Here is a 20518-nt window from a genome sequence, read left to right as displayed (position 1 = left end):
GGACAAAATGCATTGTTGTGGCACATAGGTTATATATTTCATTTATTCATTAACGTGTCCTACTTAGCCTGACTATTCTGCATCAGCCCACATGGATTCTTTCTGTCATAGTATAAAAGCAAAATACTGTGGATGCTGGAGATCTGAAATAAAAACAGAAAATGCCAGAAAAACTCAGCAGGTCTGGCAGCAACTGTGGAGGGAGAAACAGAGTTAACGTTTCGAATCCAATGTGACTCTTCTTCGGAACTAAATCTTCTTCAGGTTCTTTTTACCACTTGCAGTTCCAAATGTCAAATAAAAATGCCAAGTTGAGCTGATCTTTACTGATTTGTTGAATCTGGCTCAATCTACAGTGTGTGTCTGAAATAACAGTCACTTAATTTATTTTAAGGCAAACAAGCTGTGGCTGCAGTTACGGAACTCTAAGACTATTGCCTGAATAAAACATTAAGCTCTATAGTGCGATCATGCAGATTCCATTGCTATCATTTCCCTTGGTAGTTTTCTTGATGTCAGCAACTTTCTTCTGCATTCCTAGTTCTCGTTGCAGATGCAGAATTGACACATTAATCCGGGTTTTCTGTCCCTGGCTGCTTGGATTATCTGTGTAAATTGGTCAGTTGAGAGCAGAAAACGTCTGGCTGTTCTGTTGCACCAGACCTCTGCCCACTTTCCACCACAGTGTAATTTCTGGGAAATTTCATAACTATGTTTCTTTATTTCCTCTGGCACTGTAGTTCCAATAACCCTTTGTGCCAGTTCTTTTTTTCCCCTGCAGCACCACTAGTGGTACCAATACATTTCCCAAAGGGAGATATTTGGAAGGTGAAGAGGAGGGTAATTGAAGTGATGTTAGGATCCACAACCACTCTGTGTTCACCAGCATATCCAAATTTGTAGATCCCCATGAACAGAGAATTACTGCATACAGAGTTTTCTTGTCCCGATGGAGAGACAGCAGATGTAATGGCAGCACTAAGATAGGTGAATGCCAGGCCAACCATTCTTTTGGATGCTTACTCAGAAGCGGCCCAATTACTGTATATCAGCTCTTTAGTAAATTCATGAAAAAAGGCATACTAGGGTGGGTTAACATCCAAGATAGCCTGATTGGCCACGTTTGTTATGATATCACTAACCATTTTATCAGGCCCTGGCATACTTGCAACAATTACAGAGAACTGTCTTCACAGGACCTGGGTCTTCAAAAGTCCAGATGCAGAACTGTGCCATTTTCTGCAAGGTCACCTACAGACGCACACAGGTCGTGGTGAGTAAAACATGGATCCATCTCCTTACAGGCATGTGGCAAAGCTGATTTATGAGGATCATGCCATGTGACAATCCTGTTTGCACATATTTCTTAAAGAATCACTTGCACTTGAGTAGCCATTCATCGTGGAGCTGGGAGCTGGGCTCCTCTGCCATTTTTGCAAGTGTTATTTCATTTCATGCCTGCTACTTCTGTCCTCTTCCTTTTCAGCTTGACAAACGTTGTTCATAGGATGAGGTTCTTTCTGAGCTAACAGCTTTCAGAATTTTGCCCCATTCTGACATTCCAATGTAATTTCCCATGCCACCGCAGGAGGTGTAGATTTTACCTCCTCTCTCCTCACTGTCCAATTAAGGCTCCAAACGTTCCTTCCAGACAAAGCAGTGATTTACTTGTACTTATTTCAGTTTAGTAAACTATATTTGCTGCTCGCAATGCGGTCTCCTCTACATCGGGGAGACCAAACGCAGACTGAGGGATGATCGCTTTGTGGTCCACAAGCATGACCCCGACCTTCCGGTCGCTTGTGGTCAATCCATCATCTTGCTCTCACACACACATTTCTGTCCTCAGCCTGCTACAATGTTCGAGTGAAGCCCAGTGCAAGCTCCAGAAACAGCACCTCATGTTTTGATTAGGTACTTTACAGTCTTCTGGACTCAACATTGAGTTCAACAACTTCAGATCATGAACTCTGTCCTCCATTTTGATTTTTCCCCTAGTGCCAGTCTGTATCTTGTTCTCACGTTTTTGCTTTCACACAGCGCTGACCTTTATTCTGCTACTTTGCTTTCAGACAGCGCTAGTAATACTTACTCTGGACCAATGCTGTGTGTCTTTACTGCTATCATTACAACTCTTTTTGCCTTGTGAACCATGACATCTTTGTCATTTAATTCCCCCTCTAACCTATCCCTGACCTTCTCTTTTGCTCCATCTGCCCCTCCCCCTTTTTCAACTGCATAAAACCCATCACATTCTTACCTCTCTTCAGTTCCGAAGAAGAGTCACATTAACTCTGCTTCTCTCTCCACTGATGCTGCCAGACCTGAGTTTTTCCAGCCCTTTCTCTTTATACTCCCATTTAATTGTCCTCTTCCATTTAATTTTTAATTATGTCAAATTTTCCGCCATCACTAGTGTGCTCATTCCACCCATTTAAATAAACACAAAGCAATCCACAAGCTAATCTTGGAAAACTGCATGCAGACACTCCACTTACATTTCAGATTGTCTAAAATTTCCAAAAATCATGCAGCCTATACTGAAACAAGACTGCGGAGTCTTCTCCCATGCACAAAGACTGCACACCTTAGTTGTTGTATTCGACTTGCCTAGCTGAATATCTGCTACTTTTGAGCAAATATTGTTTACAAGTACAGATCAAACACAGTCAGTAAAATATGTTTTCTTGATATGGGCCTCAGTCCTAATCCCTCCTGTTCTTCCACTCTCCATATTTGTTTTAGTGGCTACAGCTGCCCCTCAGGACTGTGAAGGCATTTAGAAGATTTTTTTTCTGCCATTAATCTAAATGGTACAGGGAGGTAAATTTAGCGCTAGCAGAAGGGATAGGCCACACCACGCGGCACTAACAGTGACTATTATTTGCCTTAACAATAACATTATTTGCAACAACTCAGAAGTGGAGGAATTAGTTCACCAAAGAAACTTGAAACTACATGATTTCCTGAAACATCATCTTGATTATCTGATTAATTCATGTGGTTCCACCTTAAGTATAGTTTCTAACTGAATTATTTGATCCTAATAGAGGAGTTATGGAATTTTAATGTGGAGAAAATGTACAAATATTTGCCTCAAGAAATTATTAGATGACTTTGTAAACTACAAGAACTCAAATAATATAAAATAATACATGAGTAAGATGATTTTATCTTTGTGCTTTAGGGGGCAGAATTTTCCCCCCATTGGAGGGGACGTTTAAGAGCGGGTGCATGGAGCTATGCGCTCCCTGTGCGGGCGAGGGGGGGGGGGGGGGGGGGGGGCGGGTCCCTAAACCGAGAGTTCGCTCTTCCACGCATGCGCATGAAAGGACGCACTCATCTCCCTGAGGCTAAGTCTTGCCTCAGGAAGATCGGCTCTACAGTAAAAAATGTGAAAAATAGAAAAATAAAATTCCCTGACATGTCACATGACTTTTAAAACCACTTTAATTACATTTTTTAAAGCCTACACGAAACCTCATCCCGCCCGTGGATGAGGTTTCATGCTTTTTCTAATGCCCACCTGGGCTCCTGGCCTCCCCGCCAACCTTAAGGTTGGACGGGCAGATCCACTAATTACTTAAATGACTCTGTCAATGGCCTCAACTGGCCATTGACAGGTCGGCAGGCACACAGCTGATTCTGCTGAGCCCCCGCCTTCCTGAAAATTTAAATGGAGCGAGGTGACATCGGGAGTTCTGCCCGACTTCATCCCGCGTCACTTTACGTATCGGCAAGCGGGCCCCGCCCCCGCTCACCGACCGGGAAACCCTGGCCATGGAGTTTTGAAAAATTTTATGCAGGACTGTATAAGTATGTCATGAATATTTCAACTGTTTAGTTATTCATAACTATTAAAAAAAATTCAGTTTCCTGCACTGGGAAACCTGTCGGCAATTGATATTAAGGAGCTGGCTGCTAAAACACCCCTGGAGATAATACTGATGTAATCCAATATAAGCATTCACTGAATATCATCTGGAAATGTTCTAGTTTCTGGCACAGATTCAAGTACATGGCCAAATTTTGGAAAAGCATGTTGCAAAATCAATAGTACTCAAAAGTTAACTTGTACTTAAGAAAGCAATTTATGTTACTCAACTGTCACTTTTTAGAAAAAGTCCCATTTTAGCACAACAACAATATAAATAGCTATTAAAATAACATAGGCAAAACAAAAATCTACCAATGTTGTACTTTCTGTCTGCATGTAGCCCTGTACAGTGAGTTTGCTGACAATGTCCACAATGCAGTTTTGGTTAATTGTTCACTGGAAAAATTATTTTTTGAGTGAATTAAGATTCTGTTACTTAACACTTACACTGAATATTTTTGAATACTGTGAGGCTTCAAAATCAATAAAGATGATTGGAAACCCTTCAGTTGGTTGAAGCAATGTCATAATATGTTGCCCTTCTTGCAATTTAAAAAATTAAATGAAAGTTATGCAAATGAATTACTTGTTATGAACAATTACTGTATTCATTTCTGTAATATCTTCCAGGACAAAAACACTGGTGCATGCACATGGAGTTCTAGTATCCAACTGATCTGGTTTATTTTGATTTTTGTTTAAACACACCCAAACTCCCTTCTTCTTTGTGAACCTCTGAAGGCAAAACATGAAGGAGGCAATTGAAAGTGATTTTTCGTGGCCCGTTCACTTTTATGGTTGGCGGACGAGCCAATCAGCCAGGCGGCCTTTACATTTTTGCTCAAACCTTGATCCAGGGTGGGATGAAATCTCCACTGGGAAATAAAATAGAGAGCGATATCTGGAGACTATTTTTTAATGAGGTAAGCTTTCTGGCGCTTGATTATGCTACATGGACATATTTTGCAGCATTTTTGTTGTTTTGTTTATTCTCTGGAGGTCTGCACCTCCCTGAGGCAGCCGTCTGCCTTCAGGGAGCTCACTGGAAGTGCTCACCAGCACCCGCGGTGACGTCGACACCCACCCTCTTCCCACCCCCGTCGGCAGTGCTGAGCTATTGTCAGCGCGCATTTCATGCTGGCTGTCTGTTAATTCTTCAGAAGAAGAGTCATACAGACTTGAAACGCTAACTATTTCTCTCTCCACAGATGCTGCCAGACCTGCTGAGTTTTTCCAGCATTTTTTGCTTTTATTATAGCACACTTAACAGCTCTGCTGCTCCATTTGAAGTTGGATGGAACTCTATTGTGTTTTACCATGTTCATCCTCATGAATTGTGCAAATTCTTATGAACTAAACTGAGATCCGTTGTCAGACACTGTTTCCTCTGGGAATCCATAGGCAGCAAACAAACTACGCAAAATAACAAGAGTTTTGCTAGTTGTAGTTCTATTCATCAGAAACGTCTCAACCCACTTCGAATAACTGTCTATAACAATGAATAGCTGTTGCCTTTCAAATTCCGAAAAATCTATGTGCAGCCTCTGCCACACTCTAGCTGGCCATTACCATGGTTGCAAAGGTACCTATGGCGGCTTCTTGACATACTCTGCACTGTCTCACTGTGGCTTCTATGTTTTTATCTAACCCTGGCCATCAAAGATAGCTGCTTGCTAGACTCTTTGTCATGCTCTTCTTAAGTGTTGACCATGGAGATCGCAAAGAATTGCAATCTATACCTTCCAGGAATTCCCACTCTGATTTCCCACATAGCAATCTTTATCAATTGATAACTCATTCGTACACACAAAAAATGGCGTGATTTCTAAATCTAGCATCTGTTTTGGCCACCTGTTTGTGGTATAGTCATTTACCCTTGCCAATTCAGGGTTCCTGCAAATTTTTCTACCAACTTCATCTAGCGTAAAATGAAAAATATATCTTTCTCTGCTGGTATGGTAACCTAGGCATCGCATCAGCATTACAATGATTTTCTGATCATCTGTATTTAATGTCGTATTGATAAGCAGACAAAATCAAAGCTCATCTTTGTACTTGAGCTGCAGCTAAAGTGGGTACTGGAGACATCGGATTCAAAATAGTCATCAGTGGCTTGTGATCAGTTTCAATTGTGAAACTACGACCATACAAGTATTTATGAAATCTTCTTACTCTAAAAATCAAAGACAATGCTTCATATTCTGAACATAATTTCTCTCACTGACACTGAGGGAGCATGAGGCAAATGTAATCGGTCTCTCCTCACCATTATCCAATACAAGAGATCACAGCACCTACTCCGTATGGAGAGGCATCACATGCTAGCTTAATCTTTTTGGACACATTGTAATGTAGAAGCATTGTACCATCTACTAAATGGATTTTTACACAACTTGAATGCTTTGTCATACTCTCCATCCCTCCATATTAATCTTTTAGTCATCCTTTGCTGTTCCTTATATTCTGTCCAATCTTCTGGTCTTCCACCTATCTTTACACAATTATATACTTTTTCTTTAAGTCTGATACTATCCTTTCTTGTTAACCACGGATGGTGTATCCATCCCTTGGACTTTTTCCTACTCTTTGGAATGTATCTATTCTGTGTATTCTGAAATATCCCTTTAAATGTTTGTCACTGCATCTCTATTGACCTATCCCTTAACCTAATTTTCCAATTCACTTTAGCCAGCTCTGCTTTCATGCCCTCATAATTGCCCTTATTTAAATTTAAAAACATAGTCTCGGACCCACTCCTCTCTCCCTCAAACTGAACGTAAAATTAAAGCATATTATGGTCGTTGCTACCTGGGGGTGCCTTCACTGTGAGATCATTAATTAATCCCATCTCATTGCACAATACCAGGTCTAGCATAGCCTGGTCTCTGGTTGGCTCCAGAACATGCTGTTCCAAGAAATTATCCTGGAAACATTCTATGAACTCCTCATCTAGGCTACCTTTACCCATCTGACTTTTCCAATCTATAGGTAGATTAAAATCTCCCAATGATTATCATTGTGCCTTTCTGACAAGCTCCCATTATTTTTTCCTTTATGCTCCATCCTACCATGTAGTTGCTATTGAGGGGCCTGCACACAACTCCCACAAATGACTTCTTGCCTTTATCATTTTTCATCTCTACCCAAACCGTTGCCACATCCTGGTTTCCTAAACTTAGGTCATTCTTCTCCATTATGCTAATACCATCATTAGCAAACAGGGCCACCCTTCCACCTTTCCTCACTTCCTGTCCTTCCTAAATGTCCTACACCCTTTAATATTCAGGTCCCAATCCATGTCCTCTGACAACCATGTCTCTGTAATGGCTATCAAATCGTAATTATTTATTTCTATGTGCACACTCAGTTCATCTGTTGTGTTTCAAATGCTTCGTGCATTCAGATATGGAGCCTTTAGTTTTATCCTTTTATTCTTTTTATAACCTCTAGTCTCATCCATTGCTTTATTGTTAGATTTGTACACTCTATCCCTTCCTGTCACAGTCCGTTTTTCATTTCCCGTAATAATACCTTTCTCTTTTGCCTTGCCCCTACTCTTTGGTTTACCACATCTTCCCAAATTTGCGCCCTTGCCCCCAGTACTTAGTTTAAAGCCCTCTCTGCTTCCCTAGTTACGCGGCTCGCAAGAGCACCAGTCCCAGCACGGTTCAGGTGTAGACCATCCCAACAGTGCAGAACCCACTTTCCCCAGTATTGGTGTTAGTGCCCCATGAACTGGAACCCACTTCTTCCACACCAGGCTTTGAGCCACACATTCATCTCACTATTCTGAGTTGTCCTATGCCAATTTGCACGTGGCTCAGGTAATAATCCAGAGGTTGTGACCTTTGAGGTTCTGCTTCTTAATTCAGTGCCAAGTTCCTCATACTGACTATGCAGAACCTCCTCCTTTGTCCTGCCTATGTCGTTGGTACCAACATGGAGCACAATGGCTGTGTCCTCCCTCTCCCACTGCAAGTTCCTCTCCAGCCCTGAGCAGATGTCCTGAATCCTGGCACCGGGCAGGCAATACAGCTGTCTGGGCTCACGCTCTTTGCTGCAGAGAATGGTGTTAATCTCTCTGTATATACTGTCCCATACTACCACTACATTCCTTGTAACACCCCCCGCTTGAATAGCATCCTGTACCATGGTGACATGGCCAGTTAGCTCATCCACCCTGCAGCCCCCACTATCATCCAAACAATCTGAAGAAACCTCAAATCTGTTGGACAATTACAAGGGACAAGGGCCTAGATTCCTGCACTCCTGCCCTCTGGGTCCCCTTACCTGCCTCACTTGCAGTCCTGTTCTTGACCACTGACCAAATCAGATGACTCTTTCCTAAGGGGTGTGACCACCTCCAGGAATAAAGTGTCCAGGTAACATTCCCCCTCCGTGATGCCGCAGTGCCTGCAGCTCGGCCTCTAGCTCAATAGCTCAGACCTGAAGTTCCTGCAGCTGCAAACATTTACTGTAGATGTGTTTGCCCTAGATCACACCAGTATCCAGGAGCTTCCACATCCTGCAATTGCAGCACATCACCTTCCCTGCCATCTCTGGTATGTGTTAATTAATTAATAATTGTTAATTAATTATAATTAACAAAGCCTACACCTCCCAATAGGTTTTGGCACTGCCGGCAAACTTTATAATACCGATAAAACAATACAGTACTTAAAATGCTGATAAAAGTAATAATGCCAGTTACTGGTTTACCTGCTCCTGCTGCTGCACCAAATGGAAATCAAATACTGGAGGCTGAAAAAGGATAGAAAAGAAAACACCTCCTCCCCATCCATCACTGAACTCCCCACTCAGCACACTTTACTTCTTGCAGTAAACCTCAGCTAAAGCAAATCTTTCCCCCTATGTACTGAATTCCCACTTTGAACCAAATTCCCAAATATACTCACTCGGTCTCTGTCTCACTCAAACTGAATCACCTCTCACCGACCATGCGCCTCTTACTGATTGTGCGCTTTAAAAGTTCCTTTCGTATATAGAGCTGTGATGATTCACTCTCTAGTTTAGCTTCCTGCTACAGTAATCAACACCTATTCAGGCATCTATTCGGGCAAGGGCTTTCAGGTGATTGATAGTTAACTGTCACTAAGGCAGTTGCCTGTTTAACTAGGCTAATTAACTTACTTAAGGGCTGCTAGTTCTAGGTCAGAATCTGACTCTTGCTCTAAAATTGAACTTGAAAAAGATTTGCCAGTTGAATTCCCACTTTGAACCAAATTCCCAAATATAATCACTCAGTCTCTGTCTCACTCAGGCTGAAGTCTCCCCTCACTGATCGTGTGCCTCCTACTGCATTGTGACCAGATCCTCCACGTTTGGCAAAGTATCAGGAGGATTACATTTTAGTACCTGATTTGCGGTTACCTTATAATCCCACATATTGTTACATTAGCATCTGACTTTGGCACTACCACTATGGGAGTAGCCCAATTATCCTGTTCAACCTTTGAGAAAATTTTCTCAGTCTCAAGTCTTTTCAGCTCTCGCTGTACTTTCTACCATAGAGTATAGGGGAGGCCTGCAATAAACTGGTCTTGCGTTCATCTGAACCTGTACATTCGCCTTGTACCCTTGAATTCATTTGCTGGTTTCACTAAACGCCTGAGGGTACTTGTTGATCACATCGTCTTGTGATGTAAATTTTGCTTCGGCATGAAAAAGCTCATTCCAATTTAACTTAAGTGGTGCAAATCAGTTTCTTCCTAACAAGGCTGGTTTCTCACCTTTCACCACAATGAAGGGCAATTTTGCACATTGCTCATTTTACATGACTGGAACTAACACACTTCCCATTGTGGGAATATTCTCCCCTCCATAACTTTATAATTCTATGTGTGATTTCTTCAGCTGATGTTGACTCAACTTTTCAAGATACAGCAATTCAGGAATTGCGATAACTCCATATCGACCTCTATATTTAGCGGAGCTCCATTCAATCATGATGCCCCGTGAATCTCCATTCAACATCTATGCTTCAGATTGTATAGATTCCAACTGACCCGTCATCGACCTGGTGCTGTTCAAGAACCGTATGCAATGGCTGCTGGTTTCTCCAGCCAGCACTTTCTCTACTTATCTTCTTCTAACATACCTTGACCCTTCTTGTAGCTGTAGCGCTCTGCCTTCAAAAATGGTCCTGTACCACAGGACTTTGTGGTACCACTGCTACTACTAACCGTCTTCACTGGGGACTTCGGCTTACTCACCTGCAGCTTATTTACTTCAGCAGATGACTGGCAGTTATTAACTCTGGCTTCTCTTGAGTCAATGGACAATGCTGTGTTGAACGTTAACTTTGGCAATGTCAACAACTTATTGCGAATGTGTTCATTTTTTAAACCACACACGAATCTGTCCCGCAGTACCATCCATTGAAATTTTCCAAAATAACAATGAACAGACACAACAATAAACTCTCCAATGTCCTCACTGGGCAACTAAATCCTTGTTCCAAACTAATAGCTTTCTGCAAAATGTCTGACAGCAGTGTGTCTTTTGGCTTTACTGGTGCAAGCAAATTCCTGAGCGTCTCATATACTTCTGGGCCTGTTTTCATCAAAAATATTGTCCTTTTCCTTTCCCCCACTGTCTGAGCAACAGCTGGATTATCAGCATCTTGAGGGATATTAATAGCAGTGAAAAACATCTCTAGCCGCTTCACTTATGATTCTTGGTGATGGCTGTAGTCCCAAGTCACCAATAATACCGGATGATGCAGCCATCTTCGAAGGTCAGTCTACCCACCTGTACAAGCAGCCTTTTCTCTAACACCTGATTTTTAAGCCTATTCCTCATTTAAATAACCTCACAGTTCCTCTGCTGGTTTGCTGGTAGCTTCTCCAACCCAAATTTGTTTGGCTAGGTAAATCCATAATCCCACCCTGGTCACCAGACTGTGATGTCTTAAAGGACAAAAGCATTGGTGCATCTACTGTACATGGTGTTCTTTCTAGTAGCCAAATTAAATGGTTTATTCCAGTTTTGGTTTATATACATACATACGCAAATGGTTACAAGAGTTTGCTATTACAGTTTCACACAAGAAAGCCTCCCTTTCTGTTATATGTATGGACTTAGTAGATGCAAACTTAAAGGGTTGAATTTTAACCTTAAAAAAGGGTTGATTTGATTGGGTGGGGAGCTAAAGTCTGAAAAATGAGTTTCCTGACCCAAACCCGCCTACAATTCATCCAGACCTGAGTTAAACTGAAGCTGGAAAATGGGCAGGAATCCAATGGACTCCAAAGAGGAAGGTTGAAACATTAAATATGATAATACGGCTGTGAGCCTCACTGTCATTCAGGTTTTCAACTTTCACTGCCATCAGCTTCGAGGCAAGGATTTGGTGAACTCAGGAGATCAGTGCCTTCACATGTACCTCTTGGATCTATGTGCTTGCTGGAGAAGCCTCCATCATTGGGCACCCCACCCCTCAAGGCATCTAATGCCCCCTTCCCTACCCAGCCTTTAATTCCCTCGCAGCCTCCGGAAACCAAAGGGGTACCCTGAGATGAATTAATGGCACTCAGAGCTAAATGGGTTTGATCTTGTGGCCATTACTGATATGTGGAGCTGAATTTTCAATGGCACATGAGGCAAGTCTGAAAGTGGGAGGGTAGTTCCTGGAAATGGGAGGGAAACCCACTTGGGCTGGCTTGACAACACGTTCCTGTCTCCATGGATAAACATGGATTGGGGTGAAGGCTGAAGTGATTACTCGCCCAGCCGTGACGGGTAACCAATTAAGCTCCTTAAGGGTACTTTCCCAATGATTGGATTTTCCAGCTAGTGTTGGGGGTACCTGTTGCATCGGATGTCATCTGTGAAACAATGGTAGCCTCCAGTGGCAGCTAGATAGATATCGGAGCAAGAGGTGAGGTGGGATTGACAGCCCTTGACATCAATGCAGGATTTGACCAAGTGTGGCATCAAGGAGACCTCGCAAAACTGGAGTCATTGGGAATCAGGGGGAAAACTCTCCACTGGTTGGAGTCAGACCTAGCACAAAGGAAGATGGTTGTGGTTGATGGGGGTCAATCATCTCAGTTCCAGGGCATCACTGCAGGAGTTCCTCAGGGTAGTGTCCTAGGTCCAACCATCTTCAGCTGCTTCATCAATGACTTTCCTTCATAAGGTCAGAAGTGGGGTTGTTCGCTGATGATTGCACAATGTTCAGCACCATTCATGACTCCTCAGATACTGAAGCAGTCCACGTCCAAATGCAGCAAGACTTGGACAATATCCAGGCTTGGGCTGACAAGTGGCAAGTAACATTCACACCACACAAATGCCAGGCAATGACCATCTCCAACAAGAGGGAATCTAACCATTGTCCCTTGACATTCAATTGCATTACCATCACTAAATCCCCCACTATCAATATCCTAGGGGTTACCATTAACCAGAAATTGAACAGGTCTAGCCATATAAATACTGTGGCTACAAGAGTAGGTCAGAGGCTAGGAATTCTGTGGTGAGTAACTCACCTCCTGACTCCCCAAAATCTGTTCACCATCTACAAGGCACAAGTCAGGAGTATGATGGAACATTTGTCTGGATGAGTGCAGCGCCAACAACACAAGAAGCTTGGCACTATCCAGGACAAAGCAGCCTGCTTGATTAGCACCCCATCCACAAACACTAACTCCCTCCACCACTGACGAACAGTAGCAGCAGCGTGTACCATCTGCAAGGTGCACTGCAGGAACTCACCAAGGCTCCCTAGACAGCACCTCCTAAAACTACAACCACTACCATCTAGAAGGACAAGGGCAGCAGGCACATGGGAACACCACCACCTGGATGTTCCCCTCCTAACCGCTCACCATCCTGACTTGGAAATAGATCACTGCTTGTTCACTGGGTCAAAATCCTGGAACTCCCTCCCTAACAGCATTGTGGGTGTACCTATACTACATGCACTGCAGTGATCCAAGAAAGCAGCTCACCACCACCTTTTCAAGGGCAATTAGGGATGGGCAATAAATGCTGGCCCAGCCAGCGACACCCACATCCCATGAATTAATCCAAAAAAAAATCTCCATTCAATATGGATGGCGCCATCCAAAACTCGGCCACAACCATAGCACTTCCTGTTACTGTGGGGTACTTTCCTCTCATATCTGAAGGCACTAACCCTTGTTATTTACCCCTTCAGTGTCTGACAACCCTTTTCACATTCCTACGTACTTCAGCAGTGTCCACTTCTGATGGTAAGGCTGACAATCTATGATTACTGGACAGCCTCCTATTAGCCCTCTGGACTCGGGAACCCAGTTACCTTAATTGAATGGGGCTCCTGGAGGCAACCGCTTTATTGCTTGAAATCACCCTCTGGGTCTTAATGCCAGCATTTGTTGGTTACTGTTCCAAATTTCATCAGGAAAGCAGGATAAGGACCAAACCAGTTCAGTTGGGTACTAGAACTCCATGTACAGCATATGCACAAGTGTTTTTATCCTGAAAGTTATCATAGTCTGGCAACCAGGGTGGGATTGTGGATTTCCCTAGCTGAACAATCTTGGGTTCGAGAAGCTTCCAGCAAACCAGCAGAGGAACTGAGAGGTTTTTTGTTTGCTGAGAAATAGGCTTAAAAATCAGATGTTAGAGAAATGGCTGAACGTACACGTGGCTGGACTGACCTTCGAAGAAGTCCTGCCAATAATTGCAGGGAGACCAAGGTTGTGAACTAAACATTCTATGGTATTTGCCTTTTAGAAAAGATAGGCAAAATTAAAAAGGAGCAGGATATCCTGATAATAAGAAAAATGATGAATACACTAGTGAGAAAGGATCATAGCCCAGAAAATCAGGATGTAGAATCGGTGTGAGTGGAGCTAAGAAATAACGAAGGGCAGAAACCACTGAAAAAATAACCTGGTTATTTCTACCCTGTTTTCTGTCCATTAACCAATCCTCAATTCATGCTAATATATTACCTCCATTACCTCCAATCCCATGAGCTCTATTCTTGTGTAACAACCTTTTGCATGGTACCTAATCAAGTGACTTTGAAAATCCAAATATATTACATCAGTTTTATTAGTTCATTAGTTTCTGCTTGTCTCCTTTGTAAGTTACATCCTCAAAAACTCTAATAGATTTGTCAAGCATAATTTTCCTTTCATAAAATTGCACCGACACTGCCAAATATGTTATATACCTAATAATAGATTCTAGTGTTTTCCCCACTATTGATCTATCTTATGGACACTAAGGGGATCAAGGTATATGAGGGTCGGGTGGGAAATGGAGTTGATGCAGATGATCAGCCATGATCATATTGAATGGTGGAGCAGAGTCAAGGGACCATATAGCCTCCTCCATCTCCTACTTCTTATGTGCTTATGCTCAATTATAGCTGATCTTTTTGATATAGGCTTGATGCAATCAATAACATTTCAGCAGTAAGGGGAACAACATTGTTCAACACACAATGTAAAATGCATTCCCTAGTGACCAAAGAGTTTGTACATTGTTAGGGAATATGTGGTGGTGAAGGAGGGGCTAGTGAATGCTTAGGCAGGGCAGGAGAATTACTGTGTCTACGTGCAAGATTCACAGAAGATCATTTAATAGCCTGGAAATCAGCTGCTCTCCAGAGCATGTTTTCTGAGCAGAAGTATGGGGGGGGAATCGAGCAGTGTCTCTAATTTGGCTAATAACCAGCAGCCTTGTCTTATAGGAATTGTAAAGTATTGTATTTCCCAATATGACAAGAATCCTGGTCAGCTCAAGTTTAAGAAAACCAAACGTCTTTATTTGTCTTATCTGGAGTGTCAATTGGTGAAGCAAAAGGCTCATACTCAAAACAGGTGGGCATGTCAATGACGACTAAGTGAAATAAAGCAGACTCTGCACACTGGCCCTCACACAAGTGACATTCTAGAACGTGGAACAATGGATTTGTAAGAATATTCTATTCCTTACAAAGTGCCAGCTAGACAACAACTGAATGCATAAATTATAAAGTTGAGTCAGTTTGTCACTTTTCTGTAATCTGATTATCTGAAATTAACCAGAAAAGAGTGAGAGGGACAGGCAGGCAGATAGACATACAAGCCAAGAACGGAGAGAGGAACAGAGAATGAGAAAAGAGAGATTGTATTATGCGGAAGGAGGAAAGAAACAAATTTGTACCTTGTATATATTTTTTTAAGCTGTTCAAATCTACCATATATATCAGTCAATGAGAAAAGCCCAGGGCTTTGGCAATGGAGCTAGATACACAAGAACACAAGAGAAAGGAGCAGGAGTAGACCATAGGACCTGTTGAGCTGCTCTTCCATTCAACATGATCATGGCTGACTTTGGGCTTCAACTACACTTTCCTGCCCACTCCCCATATCCCTCGATTCACTGAGAGACCAAAAATCTGTCTATCCCAACCTTAAACATAGTCGACAATGGAGCATCCACAACCCTCAGGGGTAGAGAATTCCAAAGATTCACAATTCTTTGAGTGAAGAAATTTCTCCTCATCTCCATCCTAAAAGATCATCCCCTTATTCCATGACTGTGTCCTGTGTTTTATATTCCCCAGCCAGCGGGAACAATCTCGCAGTGATAACCCTCTAAAACCCCTTTAGACTTCTTGTGTGTTTTAATGAGATCACCTCTCATTCTTCTAAACTCCAGAGAATATAGGCCCAATTTACTCAACCTCTCATCAGAGGACAACCCTCTTCTCCCAGGGACCTATTGAACCTTTGCTGTAGTGTCTCTAATGCAAGTATACCCTTCCTTAAAAATGGCGACCAAATCTGCACTCAGTATTCCAGGTGTGGTCTCCCTAAAACCTTGTACAATTCTAGCAAGACTTCTTTATTCCTGTACTCCAATCCCCTTGCAATAAAGGCCAACATGCCATTTGCCTTCCTTATTGCTCGCTCTACCTACATAAGAACATAAGAAATAGAAACAGGAGTAGACCATTCGGCCCCTCGAGTCTGCTCTGCCATTCAATAAGATCATGGCTGATGATCTTGTGTTTTAATTTCCACATTCCCACCTAACCCCATGATTCCCTTGCCTAACAAGAATCTATCTACCTCTGCCTTAAAAATATTCAATGACCCCGCGTCCACCACCTTCTGAGGCAGAGAATTCCAAAGTTGCACAACACTCAGAAAAAAATTCTCCTCATCTCTGTCCTAAAAAGGCGACCCCTAATTTTAAAATAGTGCCCCCTTGTTCCGGACTTACCCACAAGAGGAAACATCCTTTCGACGTCCACCTTGTCAAGGCCATTCAGAATCTTGTACACTTCAAACAAATCACTCCTCACTCTTCTAAACTTCAGTGGAAACAAGCCCAAACCTGCATGCTAACTTTCTGAGTTCCTTATATGAGCACATGCAAGTCTTTCTGAACATCAACATTTACAAGTTTAATGTCTTTTAAAAAATATTCTAATCTTTTCTAATCTTATGACCAAAGTAAATAACCTCACACTTCCCCACATAATACTCCATCTGCCATCTTGTTACCCACTCACTTTAGCCTATCTCTTTACAGCCTCTTTGTGTCCTCCTCACAACTTATATTTTCACCTAGCTTTGTATTGTCAACAAACTTAAGATACATTATTCCCTGTCTCTTTATCTAATTTATTAATGTAGATTGAAGTCCAGCACTTGCGGCATGCTATTCATCACAGCCTACCAACTTGAAAATACCCCATTTATGCCTACTCTTTGCATCCTGTCTGTTAACCAGTCCTCTATCCATGCTAATACATTACTGCCAACTCCATGAGTCCCTATTAACTAGGATTGGATGTGCAAGCAGAACCAATGGCAAGCAGGTCAGCCAGATTGCAGGGCTCAGCAGCATGGCCCTGAAAGTGTGCCCTCGAAAGAAAGGGGGTTCATGAGACAAGGACGGGAGGAGGCTTTTCAGCTTTTGGTATAAAACCCTTTGCTTTTGACCACAAGCCACGTTGAGGGACATGACTGGAATATATATCTTTGTATAATATAAATCTTTGATATAAGATATATAAGTATTTCATTATGTTTGAACTTCTTGTTAACCATGCTTCCAGTTGAAGGCTTAAGGGAAGTCCAAGGCAGGGAGACAATTGGTATAGTGGTGACCATGCCACAGCTTTGATGCGGTGTAAGGGAGAAAACTCTTTCTCCTTCATAGGTTTTACAACCTTACCTTGATGTTTCTTCCACTGACTCCAGTGGTCCCTTAGGCTACTGTAGACTTGTCGGTGGGTTTTTGCTCAGTTTGGCAGGTAGGATCTACCAGTGGCCAATTGCACATTTAAATTGGGCCACTGCTGCTTTTAAGCAGCAGCCAGAGACCAATATGACAACTGCTGTGCTGCTGGTGGATATCAGTTACATCACCTTGCGTCCAGCAGCTGGAATATGTTGCACTTATTTTACTCCTGAGTAGCTGGCAAATTGCATATCAGTTTCTACTTCCAAAAGAAATTCTTGTGAGTATTGCTTTATGCTGCTTATTTCTAAAGGTTTCGAAACAAACTGGAAATTGAATTGTTAAAATAATTTTATTTCACTAAAATTCTAACATTTGGCAACTATGCCTTCTGTATTAAGAATGACTCAATTTTATCTTTATTAAACCCTATCTGTGATTGATCACACTTGAGAATTTTGGTTTGTTTTTCCAAGTGATTTAAATCAAGTTGCAAGAACAATATGAATTATGTGTTTTTGCCTGACTGGCCTCTGCCCATGTCAATCCTGACAAGTTCTCTCTGCTATTAAATTCAATTCAAAACTATTTCTCTTCTGAGGATGAAAGTGAACTATTTTTGGGATTTGAGATAACCTTTCATATATCAATTCGGAAACTGGGTAATTAAGTAAAGTTTAAATATTAAAGGTAGTTTTTGTTTATGGAAATCTATCATTCTTAAAGGCTATTGCTGGGAATTTCGTACTGGGGACCTTCCAATCAGCCTCTATGATCGATGGAAAATTGGCAGAAATCCTGAAAAATCTGTGGCAGCCAATTGGTAGAACTTCCAATGAAATTCCTGGTTTATAAATTGGAAATCATGTAAATAATACACTAAATATTTTAAAGTAGGAAATTAAAAGCTGACGACAGAGAAAGAGGATGTCTGAGTGTCCAATATTTTAACATTAGAGCTGCTGAATAATCTATCAGAATGCATGCCGAATTAACCAAATTCCATACTATATAATCACATTTTAAATGTAAAAATATGTAACCATTATTACATATTGTTTTAAATTGGCTTATATTGTAAAATATGCATAGTCACCTTCTTATAGTGAATTGTCTGGATCATTGCTGTTTCAAAGTTGTGCGTTTCCTTCAGCTGTGTCTTCTCCCATAGTGCTCTAAGAATTTGTACTGATGCATCCTGGGAGGACAGGGGACTTGCTGAACAGCTCTGTGAAAGACATAGATATTGATGGAAGATGTGAGAGGCTCACTCCATTAAAAATCTTAAATCAGTTTTAGATGTGTGTGGTTCTTATCAAAATGAATACAGTCAGTTTTAAACAATGAAATACAAAAGTAATGAAAATTCCTTAGTAAATATTGCGAAATAAGGCTTGGAACAGCTACGACTAATGCTGGCAGAAAGAAAATTCTAAACAAAAGCATATCATTGTCCATTGCTACAGGTCTGGCCAGAGTTCAAACATTTATACTGTTTACGGACATGGGCATAGAACTCAAAGTAAATGCTCAAATTCATTGTGTGGAAATTGCAAACTATCATTTAAATTATTTTGCAGTGTAACTAGAATAAACAAATGCCTGAGAGTACAGAAACAAAAGTGAAGTGGAAAAACATGGAAAAAGCAGAAAGGAACATAAGAAGAGTACTTAAGACATTAATGATAACTCTATCGTGCATATGTGCTAAGGAATTAAGTAGGAAAATACAATTTAAAAGCATTTTTTAAAAAAACGTCTGTCACTTTGTCACCCTAGTTTTGCACTTGATTAACTTTGAACTGGCTGATTTTCATGAATTAATACCTAGACAAAATGGAAATTAGATGTTTGCAATGTTTTGATGAAAAAAGTGCCTGTGTAATATTTCAACACATAATTGCATTTCCATTTTAATGATTTACTAGCAGATCTGTTGCATTGCTCATTGTAAGCCAGAGAATTCATTGTTTCATTGCAACAAGATCATTATTTTATGCAATCATAAATGTATTATTTAGCTGCTCATGTGCATCTGTTAACATGCATCTATGTTTAAGATGGCCTGTCGCTTCAAGCCACAAAGTCTAGTTGCCATAAGTAGCAACATCCTAAGGTTAATGGTGAGGGAATTGTGCAGATTAACTTCTAAGTTCCTGGCTCTCAGTCAGAAGAAACCAGTATGAAATGGCTGTCTTTCTTTCTGTATATTAAGAATATTTTTATCTATTAAGTGGAATGGATTCAAAACTTTATATATATATATGTATGTATATATTATATATATATATGTTTTGAGATGTGTGCATTTTAACAGCATAGCTCACGCTAAGTTGAATGATACATTGGAGAGATATAGTGTAATACATGAGTATTATTGTCTATTATATATGTAGTCGTATCGTTTTAAAGCCCTAACAGCTAATGGTTCGTAAGTAAATAGAGCCTCAGGTAAAATGGAATTTAATTGGTGAGAAAACTTTATATTCTGGTCCACAAGCTGCAATGGGGGCAGGATGGCTTTCTTCCCCTTTTTTAAAAGTATGATTGCTAAGGTAAGTTTTTCAAAGCATAGGTTGAATATATATTGATTCCTGTTGTTACAACCAGGTGAGAAAGGGTAGAATGGCTCCCCTCTTTTCCCACTCCTCATTTGACTGCAACAGGTTTTATTAAAAAAGAATACGCAAGCCAACTTAGCCAACTGTTGAAGTGCTGAGATTGTAAAAGAAACACACAGATGGGTTTTCTTGTAAGGTTTTAAAAAGGAAAGAGAATAGTATTTATTGTACTTAACACCTGGTCTAAATAAAAATAATAAAAAGTGATCCGTCTCTCTCTCTCTCTCTCACACACACACACATGTAAGTTACAAAGTGGAAGGACAGGGTAAGTTGTTTAAAAGTCCAATAAATGTCAGTGATAAACAGATTTTATAGATTGATGACTTAGACTGGGCTCAGCTCAATGATCTTTTCTGGATTCTACGTTGAGACGATTTAAAGATGTTGACGGACAATTTATCTTTTCTTATGGAGACAGCAGCTGCTAGGTGATTTTAAAGCACTGCCTGCAGTGTGAGGATGGTCAAACAACAGGCAGAGTTCAAACTTGCTGAATGGATGGAGAGAGGGGGAAAATATTGCCCGCCCAGGGTCCTTCTTCCCCTGTGTCTCTTCTTCATATGTTCAGTGGCCTGGAGAAAAGCAGTTTCTTAAAACACAAAGTGGGGGGGGGGTGGGGTGTGGTTAGTTGGCTCACCACATGATCCCCTCTCACTAACTAACCAGTTACCAAAACATGAGCATAGCAAGTTGATTCCAGGTCCATGGTTTAGACAAGATTACATTATGGCTGGAAGAGTTCCCATCTCAGCCAGGGTCTATTGTTCAAAGTGATTGCATCAAAGAGCTTGTTCCACACCCAATTGACTATATAGGTAAT

The 20518-nt window shown here is 41.3% G+C and overlaps 1 protein-coding gene across 2 annotated transcripts in view; it reads right to left on the bottom strand.

The window, feature by feature from the left end:
• veph1 (ventricular zone expressed PH domain-containing 1) overlaps positions 1-20518 on the bottom strand; it is a 276124-nt gene that overhangs the window by 40955 nt on the left and 214651 nt on the right. For both annotated transcript variants that reach the window (XM_078563800.1, XM_078563802.1), the window contains exon 11: positions 18171-18302. In XM_078563800.1, coding sequence (XP_078419926.1) covers positions 18171-18302 — 132 coding nt within the window. The remainder of the gene's footprint in view (positions 1-18170; positions 18303-20518) is intronic.

The sequence above is a fragment of the Cetorhinus maximus genome, chromosome 19, assembly GCF_964194155.1.
Source record: "Cetorhinus maximus chromosome 19, sCetMax3.hap1.1, whole genome shotgun sequence".
Taxonomy (NCBI): domain Eukaryota; kingdom Metazoa; phylum Chordata; class Chondrichthyes; order Lamniformes; family Cetorhinidae; genus Cetorhinus; species Cetorhinus maximus.
This window is presented reverse-complemented; position numbering and strand designations above follow the sequence as displayed.